Genomic DNA, 23,338 nt, shown 5'->3' on the forward strand with positions numbered 1-23,338 from the left:
AGTGCCGCCCCCTTCTATTACAACGGTTGGATTTTCAAATCAGAACAACGAGAGGTCTCAACATTTGAGAGAACCAATCAAACCCGTCACACAATTTCTGAGTGACTATTGCATTAACTAACACCCTCTTATCTAGAAAAAAAAGTGCATGTTCTAATTCATAAAAAAAGAGAGAGAAAAAAGCTGTAGAAAGTGCCTATTAAGTGCCAAATAAAGTAACAGGGTTGACCATAACAGCTTTGAGATTTAATCTGAAATCAGCCATAAATGGGCAGCAGGTAGCCTAGCGGTTAAGAACTTTGGGCCAGTAGACTAATAGTCGCTGGTTTGAATCCCCAAGCCGAATAGGTGATAGATCTGCCGATGTGCCCTTGAGCAAGGTACTTAACCCTAATTGCTACAGGGTTGCCGTCAATAATGTCTGATCCCTGACTATGACCCCAGTCTCAGAGGGTGTCTCAGGGGGAGTGGGATATGCCAAAAAATTATTTCCAATCCACACATGTATAATGAACACAACTAAGACAAATGTAAGCACCCACCTAATTATTATACATCTCTTTGTGGCAGGGGAAATGGAAGCTTGTTATGTGCAACAGGAAGGGGCAATTGAATTTAAGCTTCACAATTGTTTTTGTAATTGTTGAAACATTTCTAGCCTGTCTATCTATGGGTAACAGGGTTGACGTGTTATGCTCGACCCACTCAGTTTTCCACCACAAAACACCAGACATTTTCCAAAAAGAGTAGAACCAGCTCACCTGCTTTTACACTATGATTTGACTATTAGATGTTCAATGTTTCTTTTGAAAATAATATTAAAAAGGTATAGTTTCACCATTTTAAAACGAGTCCAGTTCACCTAACAGAGTTGACCTTAATTATTTATTTTTTACGTTAAAATTAATCACGAATCACATGAAAAAAAAAATTATCTGCAGAAATGACTTGGTCAAAAAAACAAAATAACTTGGGCTTTACAATGATGGTGAAAAGTGTTGGGGTTAAGTGAATTACAATCTTCCTGGAAGTCAAAGGAGGTACATGGAGGGACATGTCAAAATGCTGCATTTTGGCACTTTAGCAAGTCTTTATTCATAATAAAACTGTATTCATTGAATTCTCCATGTGGTCTATATTAAAAGGCACTTCATTGAATATAACAGGCATTTGGTGCGCAATGTCCACTTAAAATATTAAAGGGATGCAAAAGTCCCTCATTTCGTGGAACAACCCAGCAGCTATTCACACAGTTAACATATTATATAAATGAATACATTTCGCAATGACTGAAGATGGAATTAGGTTTAGTCCAGAAAACATTTATCACAGTGGGCTATTTCCTTCAACAAAAATAGCTTGGCCTGGCAATACACCCCTAAAAATAGTAGATTCACGTGGTGCTATTTTGTATGCATTCGTTATCTCCCTCCAACCATATATGCATGTTAGTGCACACACAGTTGAAGTCGGAAGTTTACATACACTTAGGTTGGAGTCATTAAAACTTATTTTTCAACCACTCCACTAATTTCTTGTTAACAAACTATAGTTTTGGCAAGTCGGTTAGGACATCTACTTTGTGCATGACACAAGTAATTTTTACAACAATTGTTTACAGACAGATTATTTCACTTATAATTCACTGTATCACAACTCCAGTTGGTCAGAAGTTTACATACACTATGTTGACTGTGGCTTTAAACAGCTTGGAAAGTTCCAGAAAATGATGTCATGCCTTGTCATGCCTCTGATGGGCTAATTGACATAATTTGAGTCAATTGGAGGTGTACCTGTGGATGTATTTCAAGTCATACCTTCAAACTCAGTGCGTCTTTGCTTGACATCATGGGAAAATCAAAAGAAATCAGCCAAGACCTCAGAAAAAAATGGTAGACCTCCACAAGTCTGGTTCATCCTTGGGAGCAATTTCCAAACGCCTGAAGGTACCACGTTCATCTGTACAAACAATAGTACGCAAGTATAAACACCATGGGACCACGCAGCCGTCATACCGCTCAGGAAGGAGACGCGTTCTGTCTCCTAGAGATGAACGTACTTTGGTGCGAGAAGTGCAAATCAATCCCAGTACAACAGCAAAGGACCTTGTGAAGATGATGGAGGAAACAGGTACAAAAGTATCTATATCCACAGTAAAACGAGTCCTATATCGACATAACCTGAAAGGCCGCTCAGCAAGGAAGAAGCCACTGCTCCAAAACCGCCATAAAAAAAGCCAGACTAATGTTTGCAACTGCACACGGGGACAAAGATCGTACTTTTTGGAGAAATGTCCTCTGGTCTGATGAAACAAAAACAGAACTGTTTGGCCATAATGACCATCATTATGTTTGGAGAAAAAAGGGGGACGCTTGCAAGCCGAAGAACACCCTCCCAACCGTCAAGCACGGGGGTGGCAGCATCATGCCAAATGGACAATGACCCCAAGCATAATTCCAAAGTTGTGGCAAAATGGCTTAAGGACAACAAAGTCAAGGTATTGGAGTGGCCATCACAAAGCCCTGACCTCAATCCCATATCACATTTGTGGGCAGAACTGAAAAAGCGTGTGCCAGAAAGGAGGCCTACAAAGCTGACTCAGTTACACCAGCTCTGCCAGGAGGAACGGGCCAAAATTCACCCACCTTATTGTAGGAAGTTTGTGGAAGGCTACCTGAAACGTTTGACCCAAGTTAAACTATTTAAAGGCAATGCTATCAAATACTAATTGAGTGTATGTAAACTTGTGACCCACTGGGAATGTGATGAAATAAATAAAAGCTGAAATAAATAATTCTCTCTACTATTATTCTTGATATTTCACATTCTTAAAATAAAGTGGTTATCCTAACTGACCTAAGACAGGGACTTTTTGCTAGGATTAAATGTCAGGAATTGTGAAAAACTGAGTTGAAATGTATTTGGCTAAAGTGTATGTAAACTCTCGACTTCAACCGTAGGTAGCGTCCCAAATGGCACCCCATTCCCTACATAGTGCATTACTTTTGACCAGGTTGTTGACCATTGTGTGGGGAATCTGTTCCACATAGAAAAACGGCCACTTCTGCCACGCACGTTCATTAGTGAGGTATTTCTGTTCGCAACGACAAAAATATACCTTGACCTTTTTCACTAGGTGATGTGTCATAGCTGAACACAGTGGTAGCCATCATGATTTGAGGCACACAGGCATGGGTTAAAAATAACCCACACGCAGCATCATCTGAATTCACATGTATCTTCTCTTAGCAGACAATGGGGTGCTGTGACTCAATTTATTGCAGTAGCAAGAATTCCAACTACTGTACAGTATGTTGAAGTATATCTCCATTAGATAAAACTCCCATAGATACAGTTCCCATAGTAGCTTATCTTACTTAACCTGATGTGAACCTCAAAGCCAACACATTGTTTTGAATGAGAAAAATGTACTATTTACAAATGTAGGAACCTGGAAACCTGGAAAATAATAAGGAAGTAGAAGGCAGACTCTATCCAAAGTCAAGGTGTGCAGGATACAATTCCATTGGGAATAGGCCTTTCTTAGTTCACATAAATGCAATTCAGTAACAGTCAAGTATGGAGTATTCTGTCGGGTGCATCTTACACAATTTATTATATTATGCTAGTATGCAATTTCATGTTTAATTTCATTAAAATTAAAACAAGTTAAATTAAATTGGATTTATACTCTATGGATGGGGAAAAAACAATAATGCCCGACTGCAATCACTGTATGGCACCCTAGTGTAGCTTTGAACTATGCTATATAATCTTCGATTTTCAAACTCATCCTACCTCAGTACCTCAGGCAAGTTCAAAGTCTGTTAGGCTTGAAAATAAATGGTTTAGTAATTGCAATGGGAGATCTGCATGGGAAAGCCCAGTCGGCAGTGGATGGGCGCAACGTGACCTGACAACAAGGAACCTCCGGGAAAACTGTCAGTCCCAAACTATGTGCAAAAGGAAGATCTTTAGGGGGTGCACGACAAACGACGCTTAAAATAAACACTCTTTTAGACACGGGTTCAGTCGTAAATATGGTCTAAACTTACTTAATATACGTTTGAAATATATTTTAATGAATATGGTAAAAAATAAGGCCCTGGTGATATTGTTTTTAGTAATTTATTTGGTCGTAGTTTGATCGTCGCATACCTCCCGGAGATGACATCCTGTGGTTGGGAGGCGGAGACGGGACCCCCGTTGACGTCAGTTGGCCTGTCTGTTTCCTGCAATAGAAAGTGAGAGAGGGAGAAGCGACAAAAACAGACCTTTACCCTTAAGGTGTGTTACACCAGAAATCCCTGACAACTATTAAGACCTCACTTGTAAGTATATATATATATATATATATATATATATATATATATATATATATATATATATATATATATATATATATATATATATATATATATATTTGTCGTAAATGTGGTTGAAACTTTGGGCTGCATGCATGTGGAAGTGTTCTGGGGTAACGTTAGTACTCTCACTGGGCGATCGTGTAGGCTACAACGCCTGTCGGGGACGTTCTTGCTGGTTCGGCTAGTTATTTGTATTCAATGTATTCACCGTTGTGTTTCGTTTAGCTCACGCCTGTGCTTTCACGTTTGCAAAGAAGGAATGTCACATTTTGGGATCAAACAAGTTAAGCTTTCAGAACCGTCGTTGCTTACTATAGAATCGTTGTTTTGGTGTAACGTTATACGTCTGCAGCATTCTAATGTGGTGTGTGTAATGTTGCTGTCTTGCTTGCTACTGAATGTGCCTGCCTTTTGCGCCAATAGGTAAGCCTGATCTATTGCCATTTATCTGATACATTAGCCATTTATCTGATACATAGATATTACGCAACAGATGAGAAAGTGTTCAAAAATAATGTCGCATATTTGTTGAATTAGGGAAGTGCCGCCGTAGTGTTGCAGAGAGCGAGGGGTTTTCCCTGACTCCTCCCTCAGTTAAAGCGCGTTCATGTGTTGCTTGTGCTACAGGCATAAAATACGCTATAACCCAGTCATTGTTTTTTTTATTTAGACTGCATTCCCTCACAATAAGATGGGAATGTTGTGATGTAACATGTATTGTATAAAGACATTGATGCATGGCCACAAGGAAATAGGGTTGTTTACCTGTTTTAGACGTGTCACTTGAAGCCACCGTTATTGGTTGGATAGATAGAGGCATTTGATTATGTCACAGGGGTTTGGTTATTCAGTGTTCATATTTCACAATGAAGGACATCATGTCCATTTACATGCGGTTACAATGTTGCTGTAAAATGCTGCAAGGTGACTGGAAGGAATCCTCCTAGGTGTGTGTTGAATGAGGCGTAAGTCTGTCGTCAGGGATTTAGAGAGAACATTCCTTTCGGACAGCTTTCGGATAGGACTAGGCCTACTGCAACATTTACTCAGCCGCTTATTGTGGTATCCTCATCAAGCTGTCAGTTTCAGGGTGTTTCCTCAAATATTTCTCAGCTGATACGCTCGCCGCACACGCACGGCTCGCTCTCCTCCAAATCACCAGCATCGTCTGAACTAAAGGTATTCGACCTGTCCTTCGTTCTCCCTGGGAGGCAGGTGGGAGCTTATGAACATGTTTGATTGTATGACTTTCATTGTCGTTCTTACTGGGCTCTGTGACCTGGTGCATGCGCGGTGTACATTACTGCCGATATATTTTGCGAGCTCAATGATGTCATTGCTGTAGCAGCGCACGTGTACCAGTATATGGTAAAAAATCCTACAGCTGTAGTAACGGACTGTTATGTAACATTGGCAAACGGAACAGACTGGATGGTGGAACAAAATGTACAGTGGAAGTGATTGATCTAGGAAGATCATGTAGGGAATTATCTATAAGCATAATACAGTATATACTATGTAAACGGTTTAGTCATTTTCAATACATGTATTTTTATGTATAGATAATGTATAGACTAGAGCAATGTATGTGAATTTTATGTAGGCTATAGATCATGTCTATAGAAATGTATCGGGAGGGACTGAGGGAGCTCTGCTGATCATTCATTCTGCTTGTTCTTTGCCTTGGGTTTTTGAAAGGTCAAGATTTGGTAACATTTAGCTTCAACATACTGCTGATGGTGTCTGCAGATGTTTCTTTTGCAGAGCTCAGATTTGCATGAAGTCTAAAATTAGTCACCTTTCATCCACTGTAAAAAGGGTATCATTAGCAGCAATACACTAAGATTAAACAGATCATACAGCTATGAGATCAAGATGTCCTTTCAGTGTTTGCTTATGTCTGATGGTGATGCAATGATCTATGGAGTGTTCACTTTAACAAGAAGATCCGTCTGATTGTAGCCCGCTAACCGCCTAAGCACCCTGGAGCGCTGACTACCCGCCAGACACAAAGCCTTATTGTTTGCGTCTTTCGTCATCTGAAACGTGTGTGTCGTCAAAGCGAAGGGCAGGGCAGTGTATCTGACATGGACTTGTCAATCAGTTGTTCACCAAAAAAACAGCCATCTCCTCTTGGTTTAGATCAGATTATAGATAGCCACTCCAAAGTTTATATTTACATGGAGAGAGATGCATTCACATCTCAGAGTCGGTCCAGAACTCACCTGATATCGGTAGAGGAGCACCCTGTCAGTGGTGCTGTATTGGATATTATGCCATGCCATCAAACTTAGCAGGAGCCTCCCAATGGGCAAAAGATGTTGACAAGACGTTGATAAATGTCTTTTCAACGTATTGTGCTCACTGGGCTTTGTTTTGTGTACGTTTGGACTGGAACAAGAATGTAAGCCTTGTACGTTTGAACTGGAATTAGAATTTATACTGTGTACGTTTGGATGGAATAAGAATTTAGACCATGTACGTTTTGACTAGAATAAAAATTTAGACCGTGCAGGTTTGGACTGGAATTAGAATTTAGACAGGGACAACTGTTAAACTGACAGACGCAACAACAGCAGTGTCCTTTCTGATTCTTGCCAAGTGAGAGAACGGGAGACTGCACACAGACAGCCACAGACACACACGCACACACACTTAGTAAGAAGATAAGGGCTGCTTAGTGTTTATTGATCTATGGTGTGTTGAGCTGACACTGACCCTCTCTGGTGTGTGTATGTGTGCTTTGTAGATGAACCCAGAGGGTGTTCCAGGTCCACCTGCATTAGAGAATTGACAACCTTTCAGAAGATGTGTCAGTGAAACAAACAACAAGAAAAGATGCCGCGAACCAAGCAGAACAACCCGAAGAACCTTAAAGGTGAGTTGCCAACCTGAATTGCTGCGTTTTAAATGTCCGTGTGTGTAGGCCTATGTCATGTCATGCTACTGTGTGCTGTGTTGTTACATTTTTGGGGGGCATGTAATGTGTATGTTTTTATTGATTTTATCAAACTCAGGACTCCCTGTAAATTGTTACTAAGTGTACTATCCTGGGTAAACAAATGAAAGGTCTTTAAAAAAAGAAAGGTCATCTTAGTTCAGACTTTAATTTAATATTCAAAAGCGAGAGATGGAGGGGGAAATAGAAGGGATCACTGAGCCATCTGTCCTCCCACAGTCCCCTAGTCCCTTACAGACTTCTGTCCACACTTGCCCCCTACCTACTTCTCTGTCCACACTTGCCCCCTACCTACTTCTCTGTCCACACTTGCCCCCTACCTACTTCTCTGTCCACACTTGCCCCCTACCTACTTCTCTGTCCACACTTGCCCCCTACCTACTTCTCTGTCCACACTTGCCCCCTACCTACTTCTCTGTCCACACTTGCCCCCTACCTACTTCTCTGTCCACACTTGCCCCCTACCTACTTCTCTGTCCACACTTGCTGACCAAATGTCTATAGAATCTGCTGAGCCGTGGTTGTCCACTTTCCTTTTGTGATTTTTTTCGTTTTGTCTTTTGTTACACAATTGTCTTCACTATTAGTGCTTGGTTTTCCAATCTGTGTGTGCTGTGGAACCTATAGGAAACAACTAGAATCAATTGTGTCGTTCTATGGTGGAACCTCCCTTTATGTCGTTGGAGTCCATATGTTAGTGTGTAGGCTATAACGGCTTATGTTTACAAGTGCATGACTGTTAATCAATAACAGAGCTTTTCTTCGACTTTATAATTTGCCTTTGATAGGCTAATTATCGGACAATTATGCGTTATCGCAGAGGCGAAGTATCTGTCAGAACCTAAGGCATGTACACTAGTAAGGAATTTATTTAGATGTTTGTGTGTGTTTCTATGTGTGTTGCATGCAAAGTCCATAAGAATAAAATGAGAAAAAAACGTACTTTGCCAATGTCGGCAAGCAGCGACCCAGATTTGACTGTTTATTTATCATAACACCCCCCCCATCCCCACCCACAAGTTTATTGCTTTGAGCTTACTTGGCCAAACAACGTAAATAATTTAGTTTTATAACAGCAGATTGCCCAATGGAGGACTGTGGGATAGTACATTTCCCCAGCCACATTAGACCAGTTACTATTTTAGAGCGAGTGGAAACGCCCAGTTTTATTAGTAGCAGGGCTAGGCAGAGGTAATGTAAATGTCATGTAATGTGGGTATATCCATGCCAGCTGTCCATATGTGGTCTAAAGGGTGGGGTTGGGGCAACATCATTTTGATGAGCTGTTATAAAGTTAGGATCAATCAATGTGAATGAGCAAATGAAAAAGAAGAAATGTCTGTCACCTAAAGGCAGGACCTAATTAATTAAGGAATGGAAGAAAAATGGATATTTCCTCAATTGTTTCCTCTGGCAAAGTATGGATTTTGTTTTGTTACACATGCAAATACTGCAGTGAACAAGGATGTCCTGTCCCGTTCTCTCTGATGCATTCCTCTGTTCCTCTTACCCCATAGTCCCCTCTCATACAGAAGTAGGACCTGAATTTGATCACCCCGTTGCAGGAGAAATTTCCACTTTGAAATTTCTGACTTGATTATCCCTTACAAAAATGTTTCAACCCCTACAAAAATACCCATGAATTTTAATCCATATAATAATCCACATTTCCTGAAACTGCAGGATTATTTTCCTGCTGTACAAAACTGGCTCAAATTAAGATCCAACATCTCTAGTCTCCCTCTCTTTTTCCATCTGAAGTTTCTCAGTGTAGTTTCAATAGGAGCTCAAGGAAATGAGAGGATCAGATATATTACAAATAATAGTTATTACTTGGTGCCTGTAGATGTAAATCCACCATTACAAATACTATAACAGTATTTTACAGCTTCTGGTACTTTATATTGAATAGACACGGGGTCGTTTACAGCTTCTGTATTGTGACTTTTGACCTTTGACCTGTTTCATCACCTCTCCCCTTCTGTGCTCAGAGGTTGATTAGTCAGACAGGAAATGCTATGCTGCTTAGTGCGTGGCGTGGCATGCTATCACAGGCAAACTCACATTCTGCTGAAGTGAGAGTCATACCACTCAGATCCTTGTAACGTTCTTCTTGGGAACCCCACACACCCTCCTCCCATTCCATTTTTTTTTATTGTGTGTGATTATGAAGGCATAAGTTTCAAGTTTTAATGTCACATGCACAAGTACAGTGAAATGCCTTTCTTGCAAGCTCTAACCCCAACGATGCAGTAATCAATAACAATGTAATACTGAAAATAACAAGGTAGAACCAAAACACAAAATATATCAAAATAAGAAGAACACGATAAAATAAGTAAGCGTACTATATACAGGGTCAGTTCCAGTACCATATTTACAATGTGCAGGCATACTGGATCGATAGACGTAGATAAGTATAAGGGTAATGTATGATAAACAAAGTAGCAGCAGCATATATGATGATTGTATGTGAGTGGGTGTGTGTAGAGTCAGTATAAATTTATGTGCATATTATGTGTGTGAGCAAATTATGGAGTGAGTTTTGTATGTGTGTTGGAGTATCAGTGTGCATAGTGTGTAGGGCCCTGTGAGTGTGCATAGAGACTGTAATTTATTGTTATTTTAAACTCAGATAGTCCGTGTAGCCATTTTCTTAGCTATTTAGCAGTCTTATGCCATGGGGATAGAAGCTGTTCAGGAGCCTGTTGGTGTCAGACTTGCACCGGTACTGCTTGCCGTGCGAAAGCAGAGAGAACAGTCTATGGCTTGGGTGGTTTGAGACTTCCACCATGCTCGAGACAGCACACCAGGTGTTGTTGACGAAGAGGCAACCCTCTCCCCCCTTGATTTCCCAGAATCCACTGTCCTGTTGGCACGGTGAATGGAGAATCCATCAAGTTGGATAGCCATGGGGGTATCTTGCCCGAGAGCCATGTTTCAGAACAGCAGAGAATATTGCAGTTGCGAAAGGCTATTTTAGAAAAAAATCTAAATCAGTGTTGAAGGCCGAAGTTCCCTCCATTTTCTTTTTGGCTTGAAGCTCTGTACTGACTACTGGTACCATGATTACCAACAATCATGTCAGTGAGGGAACCACCCTTGTGTGTATTTGTCTGTGTGTCACCATGTATTCTCTTTAGGTTCTCACATTGGGTCCTGTCAAGAGATACACAAGATTCTTTGTTTTATTGACTCTCAACCCAGCTGTATGGGCAGGGTGCAATCAGGTGAAGTTAAAACAGGGTGAAGCTCCGATGTGTGTGTGTGATGTCAACATGACAGGAATGCTGTGACGCAGTTTGCGGGTAGTAAAGCAGGAAGTCAGGAACTCTGGACCCCCATCCAGGTCTTCTGTTTACTTCAAACAGCTGGTTTCCAACAGCTTTGGCATGGCAGGCGCCAGGTCATAACAGTAGTTCCCCTTGGTCTAGCCTGCCACTTCCCCCATCACTGACTGACAGATTCACACTCAATGGCCATCATACATACATTCACCATTGAGACACAGCTCCTCGGGATCTGCTTTTTTTTTTTTAATTACATATGCAAAATATTTGCTGAAAATGTAATTATTCTCCTTACCAAGTGTCCATGATCTTGGATTATTTCTTGTGTTGGATTATTTATGTCAGTGGTCTTGTAAACTTTATGATGTGTAGACTGGTACTGTTCAGTTTATGTTGTGTTTGGTCGGTGTTGACTTGCAGTAGCATGGCACCTCAGCTCACCCCCTAGCTACCCTCACCTCATATTCCTTTTTATTGTGCCCCTGAAAATGCCCAGTCTTGTTAACCACACCAGTTTTTATTATAGCACCGAGCTTGCATTCCTCCTGTCTTATAAAAGGTTTAATCTCACCAAGGCTCAGTATGTCTGGACCCCTGCTTTAGCAAACAAAACACTGTCTGCAAAATGGTGAACAATTGCTATGCAGGGGTCCACACATTTTTACAAGGTTTTACATTTTACCCTTTTAGAGGGAAAAATACATTCAATCTCTGCAAACTGTATAGGCTATTGCATTAACTGGGTAATAGCTTAAGTTGATATAGTGTGTGCTCTGTGTGTGTATAACGGCTCTGTTAGCCAGTTGAATATTTCACCAATACGGTAGTTTCTGACCATACCAACATCACTCTGCCTGTGTCCCAATAAGCACCCTATTCCCTATATATTACTTTACCCTATGGGCCCTGGTTGAAAGTAGTGCACTACATAGTATAGAGAATAGGATGCCATTTGTGATGTAGTCTGTTAATAATCAACCCATGGATCTGCAATCAATGACTTCATTGCTACCAGTGGTTACTGGTTAGGTATTTTGGGGTCAGAGTCCCTGGTCTAACTCACACAGTAAACTAGAGATATGGGAGACACACTCATTCTCACTTGTTTATGGTTTCAAGACTACAATAATGTGTTTTTTCGTCCTGCTTGGTGCGTGTATTTACTGTATTTATTTAGGCTATTCACTTGTCTTTTTATGGTTTCAACGACACAGTGTTTTTTTTTCTTTCTGTAATGCATTTGCTGTAGTTAAGCCTATTTATTTATTTACAGGATTTTATTTCGTTAACCAAAACTAACACACTCAGAAGGGGGAAGGGTAACATGATATCTTGTCTCCTCTATTTGGTCAAGAGGTTAAAGAGCGACTGCCTTTAAAAAGCAACGAATCCCTTTGAAAACGTCCTATGTGGTATTGATGTGAGTCAGAAACAGCTATTCTAGTGTCAAAATTTAGTACAATGTGTAAATACGATAATTTTGGTCATAAAGTCAGTCTTGTCGAAAACGGGGTTTGGGACATCCATGTGTCACATCCATGTGTCACAACGGGTTTTGATTTGACTGTTCATTTACCCACTAACATGGAGTGGACAGCTGCGGTGATTGCTCTCTATCCAATAGCAGTCTGTTTACATAAAACAACACGTCACACATTTTTTTACTTGAGAAATGCTGCACCACACACCTTAATTGCAAAATTGCACAACTAATGCGTCAAAATTAATTATAGATGCCTTGAGTTATCTTAGACTAATTCTGTGGATTTTTCAGGAAGTGAAATAGGCTTCTGTGTCTACAGTGTCTCATGGGGGACAAACATCCTTAACTTCTTTGATATAGGGGGCAGCATTTTGCGTGCCCATAGTGAACTGCCTCCTACTCTGTCCCAGATACTAATATATGCATATTATTATTACTATTGGATAGAAACCACTCTGTAGTTTCTAAAAACTGTTTGAATGATGTCTGTGAGTGTAACAGAACTCATATGGCAGGCAAAAACCTGAGAAAAAATCCAAACAGGAAGTGAGAATTCTGAGACTGGTTGATGTTAAAGTCATCGCCTATTCAATTCCCTGTAATATATGGATCTGTTTGCACTTCCTACGCCTTCCACTAGATGTCAACAGTCTGTAGAACGCTGAATGAAGCCTCTAGTGTGATGTGGGGCCGGATGGGAGGTGTTTCAGTTATTGGTCTGGCAGATTGCCAGTTCTTGCTCACGCGCTTTCCTGATGATATCGCCTTGCGTTCCATTACTTATACAGACAAGAAGAAATGCTCCGGTTGGAACGTTATTCGATATATATGATAACAACATCCTGAAGATTGATTCTCTACTAAGTTTGACCAGTTTATTCGACTTGTAATATAACTTTTTGAAGTTTTCGTCCGACGTTTGCCTGCATCTGCGTGAGCGTTTGGACACGTGTACTACACATGCTAGCAAAAGTAGCTAATTGGACATAAGTAATGGACATTATCGAACAAAACAACGATTTATTGTCGAACTAGGATTCCTGGCAGTGCATTCTGATGAACATAATCAAAGGTAAGGGAATATTTATGATGTAAATTCGTATTTCTGTTGACTCCAACATGGCGGAGAAATTTTGTTAAATCTGAGCGCCGTCTCAGATTATTGCATGGTGTGCTTTTTACGTAAAGTTAAAAAAAAAATCTGACACATGTATCTTTCATCAAAGTTTATGATGAGTATTTCTGTTATTTGACGTGGCTCTCTGCAATTACTCTGGATATTTTGGAGGCATTTCTGAACATGGCGCCAATGTAAACCAAGATTTGTGGATATAAATATGCACATTATCGAACAAAACATAAATGTATTGTGTAACATGATGTCCTATGAGTGTCATCTGATGAAGATCATCATAGGTTAGTGATTAATTTTATCTCTATTTCTGCTTTTTGTGACTACTATCTTTTGCTGGGAAAATGCCTGTGTTTTTCTGTGGCTATGTGCTGTGCTAACATAATTGTTTGGTGTGCTTTCCCCGTAAATCCTTTTTGAAATCAGACATGTTGGCTGGATTCACAACATGTGTAGCTTTAATTTGGTGTCTTTCATGTGTGATTTCATGAAAGATTGATTTTTATAGTAATATATTTGAATTTGGCGCGCTACATTTTTTTCTGGATTTTGGCCAAGTGGGATGCTACCGTCCCACCTATCCCAGAGAAGTTAACCAAATGCAGAATCGGTCAGGAAACACCTCCAAGACTGAAATCTAGTTTTTCTAATGAGCAACAGAAAACACATGTGCCAATCGGTGTGTTCAGTGGCTCTTTAAGAGTGCTCTGTGCTGCTGGTCTGGCTCCTCTCCTCTGTTAGCTCTATGCCCTACCAGGCCTCTGCGGACTGCTCCCCTGCCCTGTCCTGATGCACAGTGAACCCCTCTGAATTCCCAGCTCAGGGCCACCGGAGGGTTAGGGTCTGAAAAGTCACTATGGGCCCAGGTCAAAAGTAGTGCACTATAAAGAGAATAGGGTGCCATTTGTGACGCAATCTAGGAGATTCCCTTTCCCTCCATACTTAGGTCCTCCTCCCAGGAGAGGAGCCCCCATCCTGTAAGCAGTTAAGTCAACTTAGTAAGCACTTTACCCAGGGCTGGATTGGAGCCTGGATTGGACCCTATATGCTTGACACCAGATTCTTAATATCCTCAGTAAATAGCCCAACAAGCATGCTCTATATTACTGGCCAGGTCTCTCTTGTAAAATAGGTCTCATGACCTCAATGAGACGTCCTGGACAAATAAAGGTTAAATCAATCAAACGATATGTTGTATAGCATAGTGTCTGTCTGTCTACTGTACTTTGAGTTTAGCTCAGCTAGAGTCAATGGTGCAGAGAAAGAGCTTACACCCTGACTCCTGTGCATGGATTTCTACACGTTGTGTCATGCTTAGGAAGCCAAACCAGTGTGTTAGAAACCAGCAAGATTCACACAAAGGGAACTTCTGCCCCAGAGGCAGGAAGAACCCAGGGTTTTAGCAACAGTAACTAGTACAACAGACAGGCTGGAACAGGTTCATGGACGTCTGTTTAACTTAGTGTTGACCTCTGAGAACGGGAGAAGCCTTTCACTTTGAGAGGAAAGAGGAAGGGAGGGAGCTGAGAAAGACAGGGAGGGGACAAGGGAGACAAAATATCATTTTTATGGTCATATTTTGTGTGAATGAAATTGAATACGTTGAAAAAACACACACAGGCTGTTCACTCTGTCATCTGTAATGTGGGTTAAATTGTAAGCCATCTCCTTTACAAGAGGGAAAAGGCAGTGTGTTTTACTGCTTACTGTGTTTTCACTTTCACTGGAAGCCACCAAAGAGACCGTAGCCAATGTGATAGATTTATATTCAACAACGGAAAAGTAGACCTATGATTTCCAATATGTAGTTTAGCTGTAACTCTTGACAACATTAGAATACTTTTTCCCCCACCATTTGGTCGGGATTCAAATCATCAGGGGTGTCTCTCCAGTCTCCAAGAGCAGCTTTTTTATCACGATGGGGGTGTTTTTTCTCTAAAGAGGTGGGAGTTCACTGACAAATCACCTAGCCTAGAGGAGAGGGCAGGGCAGGTCTTGGTCTGCTCTGATGACCTCTCCATTACCGGCAAACATATGTTCTTGAGGAAGCACTTAACCGATGGCCAATTTCCAACAATCTCAGATGGCAGCAGTCCATACAGGTAATTAGATCCTTTTGGATGTGAATTTCCAATGAAATAGGCCAGAACTCGTTGATAGTTACTTGGATAGGAACCCAACCCACGACTTGACTCTCAGGCCCTCGAGCTGCAGTTGAGTTAACTTCGTACTAGTTCATTTTTTAAGCTGTGGGATTGGAACGCTTGTGTTGTTTTCTTGTTCTCAGTTGTTTATTTTCTCTCTCTCTCTCACTGTTTGAGGCCTACTTTCTTTTATTCCTCCCACCTCCTCTCAAACCATGCGCTCTTTTCAGACACTTTCGGTTTGAATGTCTGTCAAAAACACTGCCTGTTTATCAGACACTGTATGGTGACTAATACCAGTGCTCACACCACCCACATTTCTGCGCAGAGAAGGCCCTGTGTGTGTGTATCTAGTGTGTGTTACCTGCGTCCTACTGTGAAAGCAGTGAAACATTTTATTTCTGTTCAGTTCTTCCAGTACTTCTCAGAATGTGCCTTACCCTTTAAAATGGAACTCAAGACAGTTTATAAATTGATTGTCAACTGTATAATTTACTTGTCAGAGCTTTGATGTTAAATCCATTTGACCTCGATCACCTTCTGACAGCAACCTTTTGTATTTGAACGAAACCTTCCATACATACTAGTGATGCACCGATATGTCATTTTTGGCCGATACCTGATATTTCCTTGCCCAAAAAATGATACCGATAACCGATATTACATTTTCTTGTGGCCTTTTAAGCATTCTAGTACAATTAAATAGTTAACACACACATGAATGCAGCGGTCTAAGGCACTGCATCTCATTGCAAGAGGCGTCACTACAGTCGCTGGTTCGTACCCAGGCTGTATCACATCCGGCCGTGATTGGGAGTCCCATAGGGCGGCGCACAATTGGCCCAGCGTCGTCCGGGCCGTCATTGTAAATAAGAATGTGTTCTTAACTGACTTGCCTAGTTAAATAAAGGTTACACACACACACACACACACACACCACACTGACCAAAAATGTATTTTGCTGGCAATTACGTATGTCCCCATAATCAAAACCTATTTCTTTCACTTATTTGCTGTGCTGTTTTGTGGTTCATTTGTTCAGTCGTTTCATTCTCAATCAGGATTTTTATGGAACGCCGTTTGGGTCTTTGCGTGTCAAAAAAGATACACGTCAAATAACACTATTTTGACGTGTCAAATAAGCTTGTTGACCAATCAGGACATGAATATGACTGCACGTCACATAATTTAACGCGTTCATACATTTTTTACGTAGTTATTACACATTGATTACACTATCACTCGTATTTCATATGTCACAACGATTAATCGCCACTTATGCTATGATGCTGGTAAAGTTGACTCGCGCACCTACAGTGCTGGTCACAAAATAAAGCTAGCTAGCTCATGGATGCAAACAATGTTCTTCCCCAAAAACATAGCAAAACAACAATTTGTTTCAGTAGCTCTAGTTAGCTAGCTAACTACAGTGGGGAGAACAAGTATTTGATACACTGCCGATTTTGCAGGTTTTTCTACTTACAAAGCATGTAGAGGTCTGTAATTTTTATCATAGGTACACTTCAACTGTGAGAGACGGAATCTAAAACAAAAATCCAGAAAATCACATTGTATGATTTTTAAGTAATTCATTTGCATTTTATTGCATGACATAAGTATTTGATCACCTACCAACCAGTAAGAATTCCGGCTCTCACAGACCTGTTAGTTTTTCTTTAAGAAGCCCTCCTGTTCTCCACTCATTACCTGTATTAACTGCACCTGTTTGAACTCGTTACCTGTATAAAAGACACCTGTCCACACACAATCAAACAGACTCCAACCTCTCCACAATGGCCAAGACCAGAGAGCTGTGTAAGGACATCAGGGATAAAATTGTAGACCTGCACAAGGCTGGGATGGGCTACAGGACAATAGGCAAGCAGCTTGGTGAGAAGGCAACAACTGTTGGCGCAATTATTAGAAAATAGAAGAAAATAGAAGAAGTTCAAGATGATGGTCAATCACCCTCGGTCTGGGGCTCCATGCAAGATCTCACCTCGTGGGGCATCAATGATCATGAGGAAGGTGAGGGATCAGCCCAGAACTACACGGCAGGACCTGGTCAATGACCTGAAGAGAGCTGGGACCACAGTCTCAAAGAAAACCATTAGTAACACACTACGCCGTCATGGATTAAAATCCTGCAGCGCACACAAGGTCCCCCTGCTCAAGCAGGCGCATGTCCAGGCCCGTCTGAAGTTTGCCAATGACCATCTGGATGATCCAGAGGAGGAATGGGAGAAGGTCATGTGGTCTGATGATTCAAAAATAGAGCTTTTTGGTCTAAACTCCACTCGCCGTGTTTGGAGGAAGAAGAAGGATGAGTACAACCCCAAGAACACCATCCCAACCGTGAAGCATGGAGGTGGAAACATCATTCTTTGGGGATGCTTTTCTGCAAAGGGGACAGGACGACTGCACCGTATTGAGGGGAGGATGGATGGGGCCATGTATTGCGAGATCTTAGCCAACAACCTCCTTCCCTCAGTAAGAGCATTGATGATGGGTCGTGGCTGGGTCTTCCAGCATGACAACGACCCGAAACACACAGCCAGGGCAACTAAGGAGTGGCTCCGTAAGAAGTATCTCAAGGTCCTGGAGTGGCCTAGCCAGTCTCCAGACCTGAACCCAATAGAAAATCTTTGGAGGGAGCTGAAAGTCCGTATTGCCCAGCGACAGCCCCGAAACCTGAAGGATCTGGAGAAGGTCTGTATGGAGGAGTGGGCCAAAATCCCTGCTGCAGTGTGTGCAAACCTGGTCAAGAACTACAGGAAACGTATGATCTCTGTAATTGCAAACAAAGGATTCTGTACCAAATATTAAGTTCTGCTTTTCTGATGTATCAAATACTTATGTCATGCAATAAAATGCTAATTAATTACTTAAAAATCCTACAATGTGATTTTCGGGATTTTTGTTTTAGATTCCGTCTCTCACACTTGAAGTGTACCTATGATAAAAATTACAGACCTCTACATGCTTTTTAAGTAGGAAAATCTGCAAAATCGGCAGTGTATCAAATACTTGTTCTCCCCACTGTATATAGCTAGGTGTCATCATCTAAAATAACCCTAATTTATAAGAGTTTTCATTTGATTAAATGGTGGTCGGACCCATCTATGTGAAGCTAGCCACAATAAGGATTAGCCACAATAGTGGACTTTGCGGTTAGCCTTCAAAATAAAAGTATGGCATAATTCTACTATTTGTATTCATTTGCATCACTGTCAATGACATACTTTTATTTTGAATGCAAACCGCACATTCCACTATTGTGCCTAATCCTTATTGTGGCTAGCTTCACAACACATAACCCGGTCCTGTTTGAGCCTTACTAGCCAGATGAAGATAGCTGGCTGCTTAAAACGTTAGCTTTGGGCAACAGGGTTAAGTTGCTGGCTAGCTAAAAATGACTTTTTTTTTTAACCATTAACGTTAATACTGTCAGTCCTCCATAGGAAACCTGTTGAAATCATAGAAATATAGATACTAGAATAGACACCAGAGCTATTGCCAGAGAATGTATTGTTCATTTCTCTACCATAAGCCGCCTCCAACATCGTTTTGGAAAATTTGGCAGTATGTCCAACCGACCTCACAACGGCACACCACGTGTATGGCGTCGTGTGGGTGAGCGGTTTGCTGATGTCAATATTGTGAACAGAGTTCCCCGTGATGGTGTTGGGGTTATGGTATGGGCAGGCTTAAGCTACGCACAATGAACAGAATTACATTTTATCAATGGCAATTTGAATGCACAGAGATACGAGATCCTGAAGGCCCATTGTCGTGCCATTCATCCGGCGCCATCACGTCATGTTTCAGCATGATAATGCACGGCCACGTGTCACAAGGATCTGTACACAATTCCTGGAAACTGAAAATGTTTGGGATGCTCTGGGTCGACGCGTACACAGCGCGTTCAGTTCCCACCAATATACAGCAACTTCGCACAGCCATTGAAGAGGAGTGAGACAACATTCCACAGCCCACAATCAACAGCGTGATCGACTCTATGCAACGGAGATGTGTCGCGCTGTATGAGGCAAATAGTGGTCACCAGATACTGCCTGGTTTTCTAATCCATGCACCTACCTTTTTTCTATGGTATCTGTGACCAACATTCCCAGTCATGTGAAATCCATATCCTAATGAATTCGTTTCAATTGACTGATTCCCGTATATGAACTGTAACTCAATAAAATCTTTGTTATTGTTGCATGTTGCATTTATATTTTTGGTGGACTGGTGGCCATCATTGTGGAATTTACAATTTCAGTTAAATTTCAAATTCAATGTTGCACCAGATAAATTGCAGTTGTCTGAAGGGATATGCCCATTCTATGAGTTGTATTTCTAAGATTGAAATGACACCCACCCATTTTCAAGAGCACCATAACCTCAGATTATGTAAAATAGGGTCTAACCTATAACATATGTGAATATGCAAGATGCTTTTACGTAGATATTAAGTAGTAGATCCCCAAATGCCCAATAAAAATACAATATAGTCATTAAGCTGGAATTGTGTATTAATGCGAATAGGAAATGTGTGTTCACCAGTAGGCATGTCCCAAAACTTTGCTCATCACTACTCAAATTACATTATCAGTACTGCCTTACCATTCATGTATGTAGTAAAACAAGGTATTATTGAGTAGAACTTGTAAGGTAGTGATGAATAGTAAATTAATTGTTTTGTTTTCATAGGTTGTGGCAATATACTGCCAATATACTGCAATATACTGCCACCTGATGGCGACTACAAACAATTGCATAATAGGAACTATTACCAATTGATGGTCCTCCAAAATAAATATTAGTGCTTCAAAAAGTACTTATAAGTCCTTGAATTTTACTTGCCACTGTCTGTATGAACCCTGTTACCCAGAAAGACTCACAGCTGTAGTCGCTGTCTAATGTGATTCTAATGTATTGACTCAGGGGTGTGAATACTTTGGTAAATTATATATTTCTGTATTTCATTTTCAATAAACGTTTTCATCTATTTTGAATTGAGGCTGTAACACAACAAAATGTGGAATAAGTGAATGGGTATGAATTCTTTCTGAAGGCACTGTATGAATACTTTCTGATGGTACTGTATGAATAAGTGAAGGGGTATGAATACTTTTTGAAGGCACTGTAGGAATACTTTCTGAAGGCACCGTATGAATACTTTCTGAAGGCACCGTAGGAATACTTTCTGAAGGCACTGTAGGAATACTTTCTGAAGGCACTGTAGGAATACTTTCTGAAGGCACTGTAGGAATACTTTCTGAAGGCACTGTAGGAATACTTTCTGAAGGCACTGTAGGAATACTTTCTGAAGGCACTGTAGGAATACTTTCTGAAGGCACCGTATGAATACTTTCTGAAGGCACCGTATGAATACTTTCTGAAGGCACCGTAGGAATACTTTCTGAAGGCACCGTAGGAATACTTTCTGAAGGCACTGTAGGAATACTTTCTGAAGGCACTGTAGGAATACTTTCTGAAGGCACTGTAGGAATACTTTCTGAAGGCACTGTAGGAATACTTTCTGAAGGCACTGTAGGAATACTTTCTGAAGGCACTGTAGGAATACTTTCTGAAGGCACTGTAGGAATACTTTCTGAAGGCACTGTATGAATACTTTCTGAAGGCACTGTATGAATACTTTCTGAAGGCACTGTATGAATACTTTCTGAAGGCACTGTAGGAATACTTTCTGAAGGCACTGTAGGAATACTTTCTGAAGGCACTGTAGGAATACTTTCTGAAGGCACTGTATGAATACTTTCTGAGGCACTGTAGGAATACTTTTTGAAGACACTGTATGAATACTTTCTGAAGGCACTGTAGGAATACTTTCTGAAGGCACTGTAGGAATACTTTCTGAAGGCACTGTAGGAATACTTTTTGAAGGCACTGTAGGAATACTTTCTGAAGGCACTGTAGGAATACTTTCTGAAGGCACTGTAGGAATACTTTCTGAAGGCACTGTAGGAATACTTTCTGAAGGCACTGTAGGAATACCTTTTGAAGGCACTGTAGGAATACTTTCTGAAGGCACTAGGAATACTTTCTGAAGGCACTGTAGGAATACTTTCTGAAGGCACTGTAGGAATACTTTCTGAAGGCACTGTATGAATACTTTCTGAAGGCACTGTATGAATACTTTCTGAAGGCACTGTAGGAATACTTTCTGAAGGCACTGTATGAATACTTTCTGAAGGCACTGTAGGAATACTTTCTGAAGGCACTGTAGGAATACTTTCTGAAGGCACTGTAGGAATACTTTCTGAAGGCACTGTAGGAATACTTTCTGAAGGCACTGTAGGAATACTTTCTGAAGGCACTGTATGAATACTTTCTGAAGGCACTGTAGGAATACTTTCTGAAGGCACTGTAGGAATACTTTCTGAAGGCACTGTAGGAATACTTTCTGAAGGCACTGTAGGAATACTTTCTGAAGGTACTGTATGAATACTTTCTGAAGGCACTGTAGGAATACTTTCTGAAGGCACTGTAGGAATACTTTTTGAAGGCACTGTAGGAATACTTTCTGAAGGCACTGTAGGAATACTTTCTGAAGGCACTGTAGGAATACTTTCTGAAGGCACTGTAGGAATACTTTCTGAAGGCACTGTAGGAATACTTTTTGAAGGCACTGTAGGAATACTTTCTGAAGGCACTAGGAATACTTTCTGAAGGCACTGTAGGAATACTTTCTGAAGGCACTGTAGGAATACTTTCTGAAGGCACTGTATGAATACTTTCTGAAGGCACCATAGGAATACTTTCTGAAGGCACTGTAGGAATACTTTCTGAAGGCACTGTATGAATACTTTCTGAAGGCACTGTAGGAATACTTTTTGAAGGCACTGTAGGAATACTTTTTGAAGGCACTGTATGAATACTTTCTGAAGGCACTGTAGGAATACTTTTTGAAGACACTGTATGAATACTTTCTGAAGGCACTGTAGGAATACTTTCTGAAGGCACTGTAGGAATACTTTCTGAAGGCACTGTAGGAATACTTTCTGAAGGCACTGTAGGAATACTTTCTGAAGGCACTGTAGGAATACTTTCTGAAGGCACTGTAGGAATACTTTCTGAAGGCACTGTAGGAATACTTTTTGAAGGCACTGTAGGAATACTTTCTGAAGGCACTAGGAATACTTTCTGAAGGCACTGTAGGAATACTTTCTGAAGGCACTGTAGGAATACTTTCTGAAGGCACTGTAGGAATACTTTCTGAAGGCACTGTAGGAATACTTTCTGAAGGCACTGTAGGAATACTTTCTGAAGGCACTGTAGGAATACTTTCTGAAGGCACTGTAGGAATACTTTCTGAAGGCACTAGGAATACTTTCTGAAGGCACTGTAGGAATACTTTCTGAAGGCACCATAGGAATACTTTCTGAAGGCACTGTAGGAATACTTTCTGAAGGCACTGTAGGAATACTTTCTGAAGGCACCATATGAATACTTTCTGAAGGCACTGTAGGAATACTTTCTGAAGGCACTGTAGGAATACTTTCTGAAGGCACTGTAGGAATACTTTCTGAAGGCACTGTAGGAATACTTTCTGAAGGCACTGTAGGAATACTTTCTGAAGGCACTGTAGGAATACTTTCTGAAGGCACTGTATGAATACTTTCTGAAGGCACTGTATGCGTCTCTCACCTCAACCAACCACTATTTAGAACACTACTCCCTGATGCCAGTAGGTCTGACCTCCTGACTGGCCCTCCCTATAGTGTGTGTGTGTTTCTGTGTGGGTTAGTAATGGTGACTATTTCTCAATCCGTTGGACTGAATCATTGATTGTGCAATTGTTGACTCTTTTTAAACTGAAGTTCAAGTGAAGAGCTGGCGAACAGAGGCCTCCCCACTACACCCCCCGTTCGCACACACGTACGTAGACACAGACACACAGACACACAGACACACAGACACACGTTCCATAGGTGAG

The 23,338-nt window shown here is 41.0% G+C and overlaps 1 protein-coding gene across 3 annotated transcripts in view; it reads left to right on the plus strand.

The window, feature by feature from the left end:
- Window positions 1-4,219: 4,219 nt before the first annotated feature.
- Window positions 4,220-23,338, plus strand: part of LOC139559405 (zinc finger protein 40-like) — a 73,906-nt gene continuing 54,787 nt past the window's right edge. For 2 of the 3 annotated variants that reach the window (XM_071375408.1, XM_071375410.1), the window contains exons 1-2: window positions 4,220-4,331; window positions 7,117-7,245. In XM_071375408.1, coding sequence (XP_071231509.1) covers window positions 7,206-7,245 — 40 coding nt within the window. In that variant the 5' untranslated portion in view covers window positions 4,220-4,331; window positions 7,117-7,205. Of the gene's footprint in view, window positions 4,332-4,471; window positions 5,547-7,116; window positions 7,246-23,338 lie in introns of those variants that run through there. The other variant, XM_071375409.1, reaches the window with a different exon arrangement.

The sequence above is a fragment of the Salvelinus alpinus genome, chromosome 29 (genome assembly GCF_045679555.1).
Source record: "Salvelinus alpinus chromosome 29, SLU_Salpinus.1, whole genome shotgun sequence".
Taxonomy (NCBI): Eukaryota; Metazoa; Chordata; class Actinopteri; order Salmoniformes; family Salmonidae; genus Salvelinus; species Salvelinus alpinus.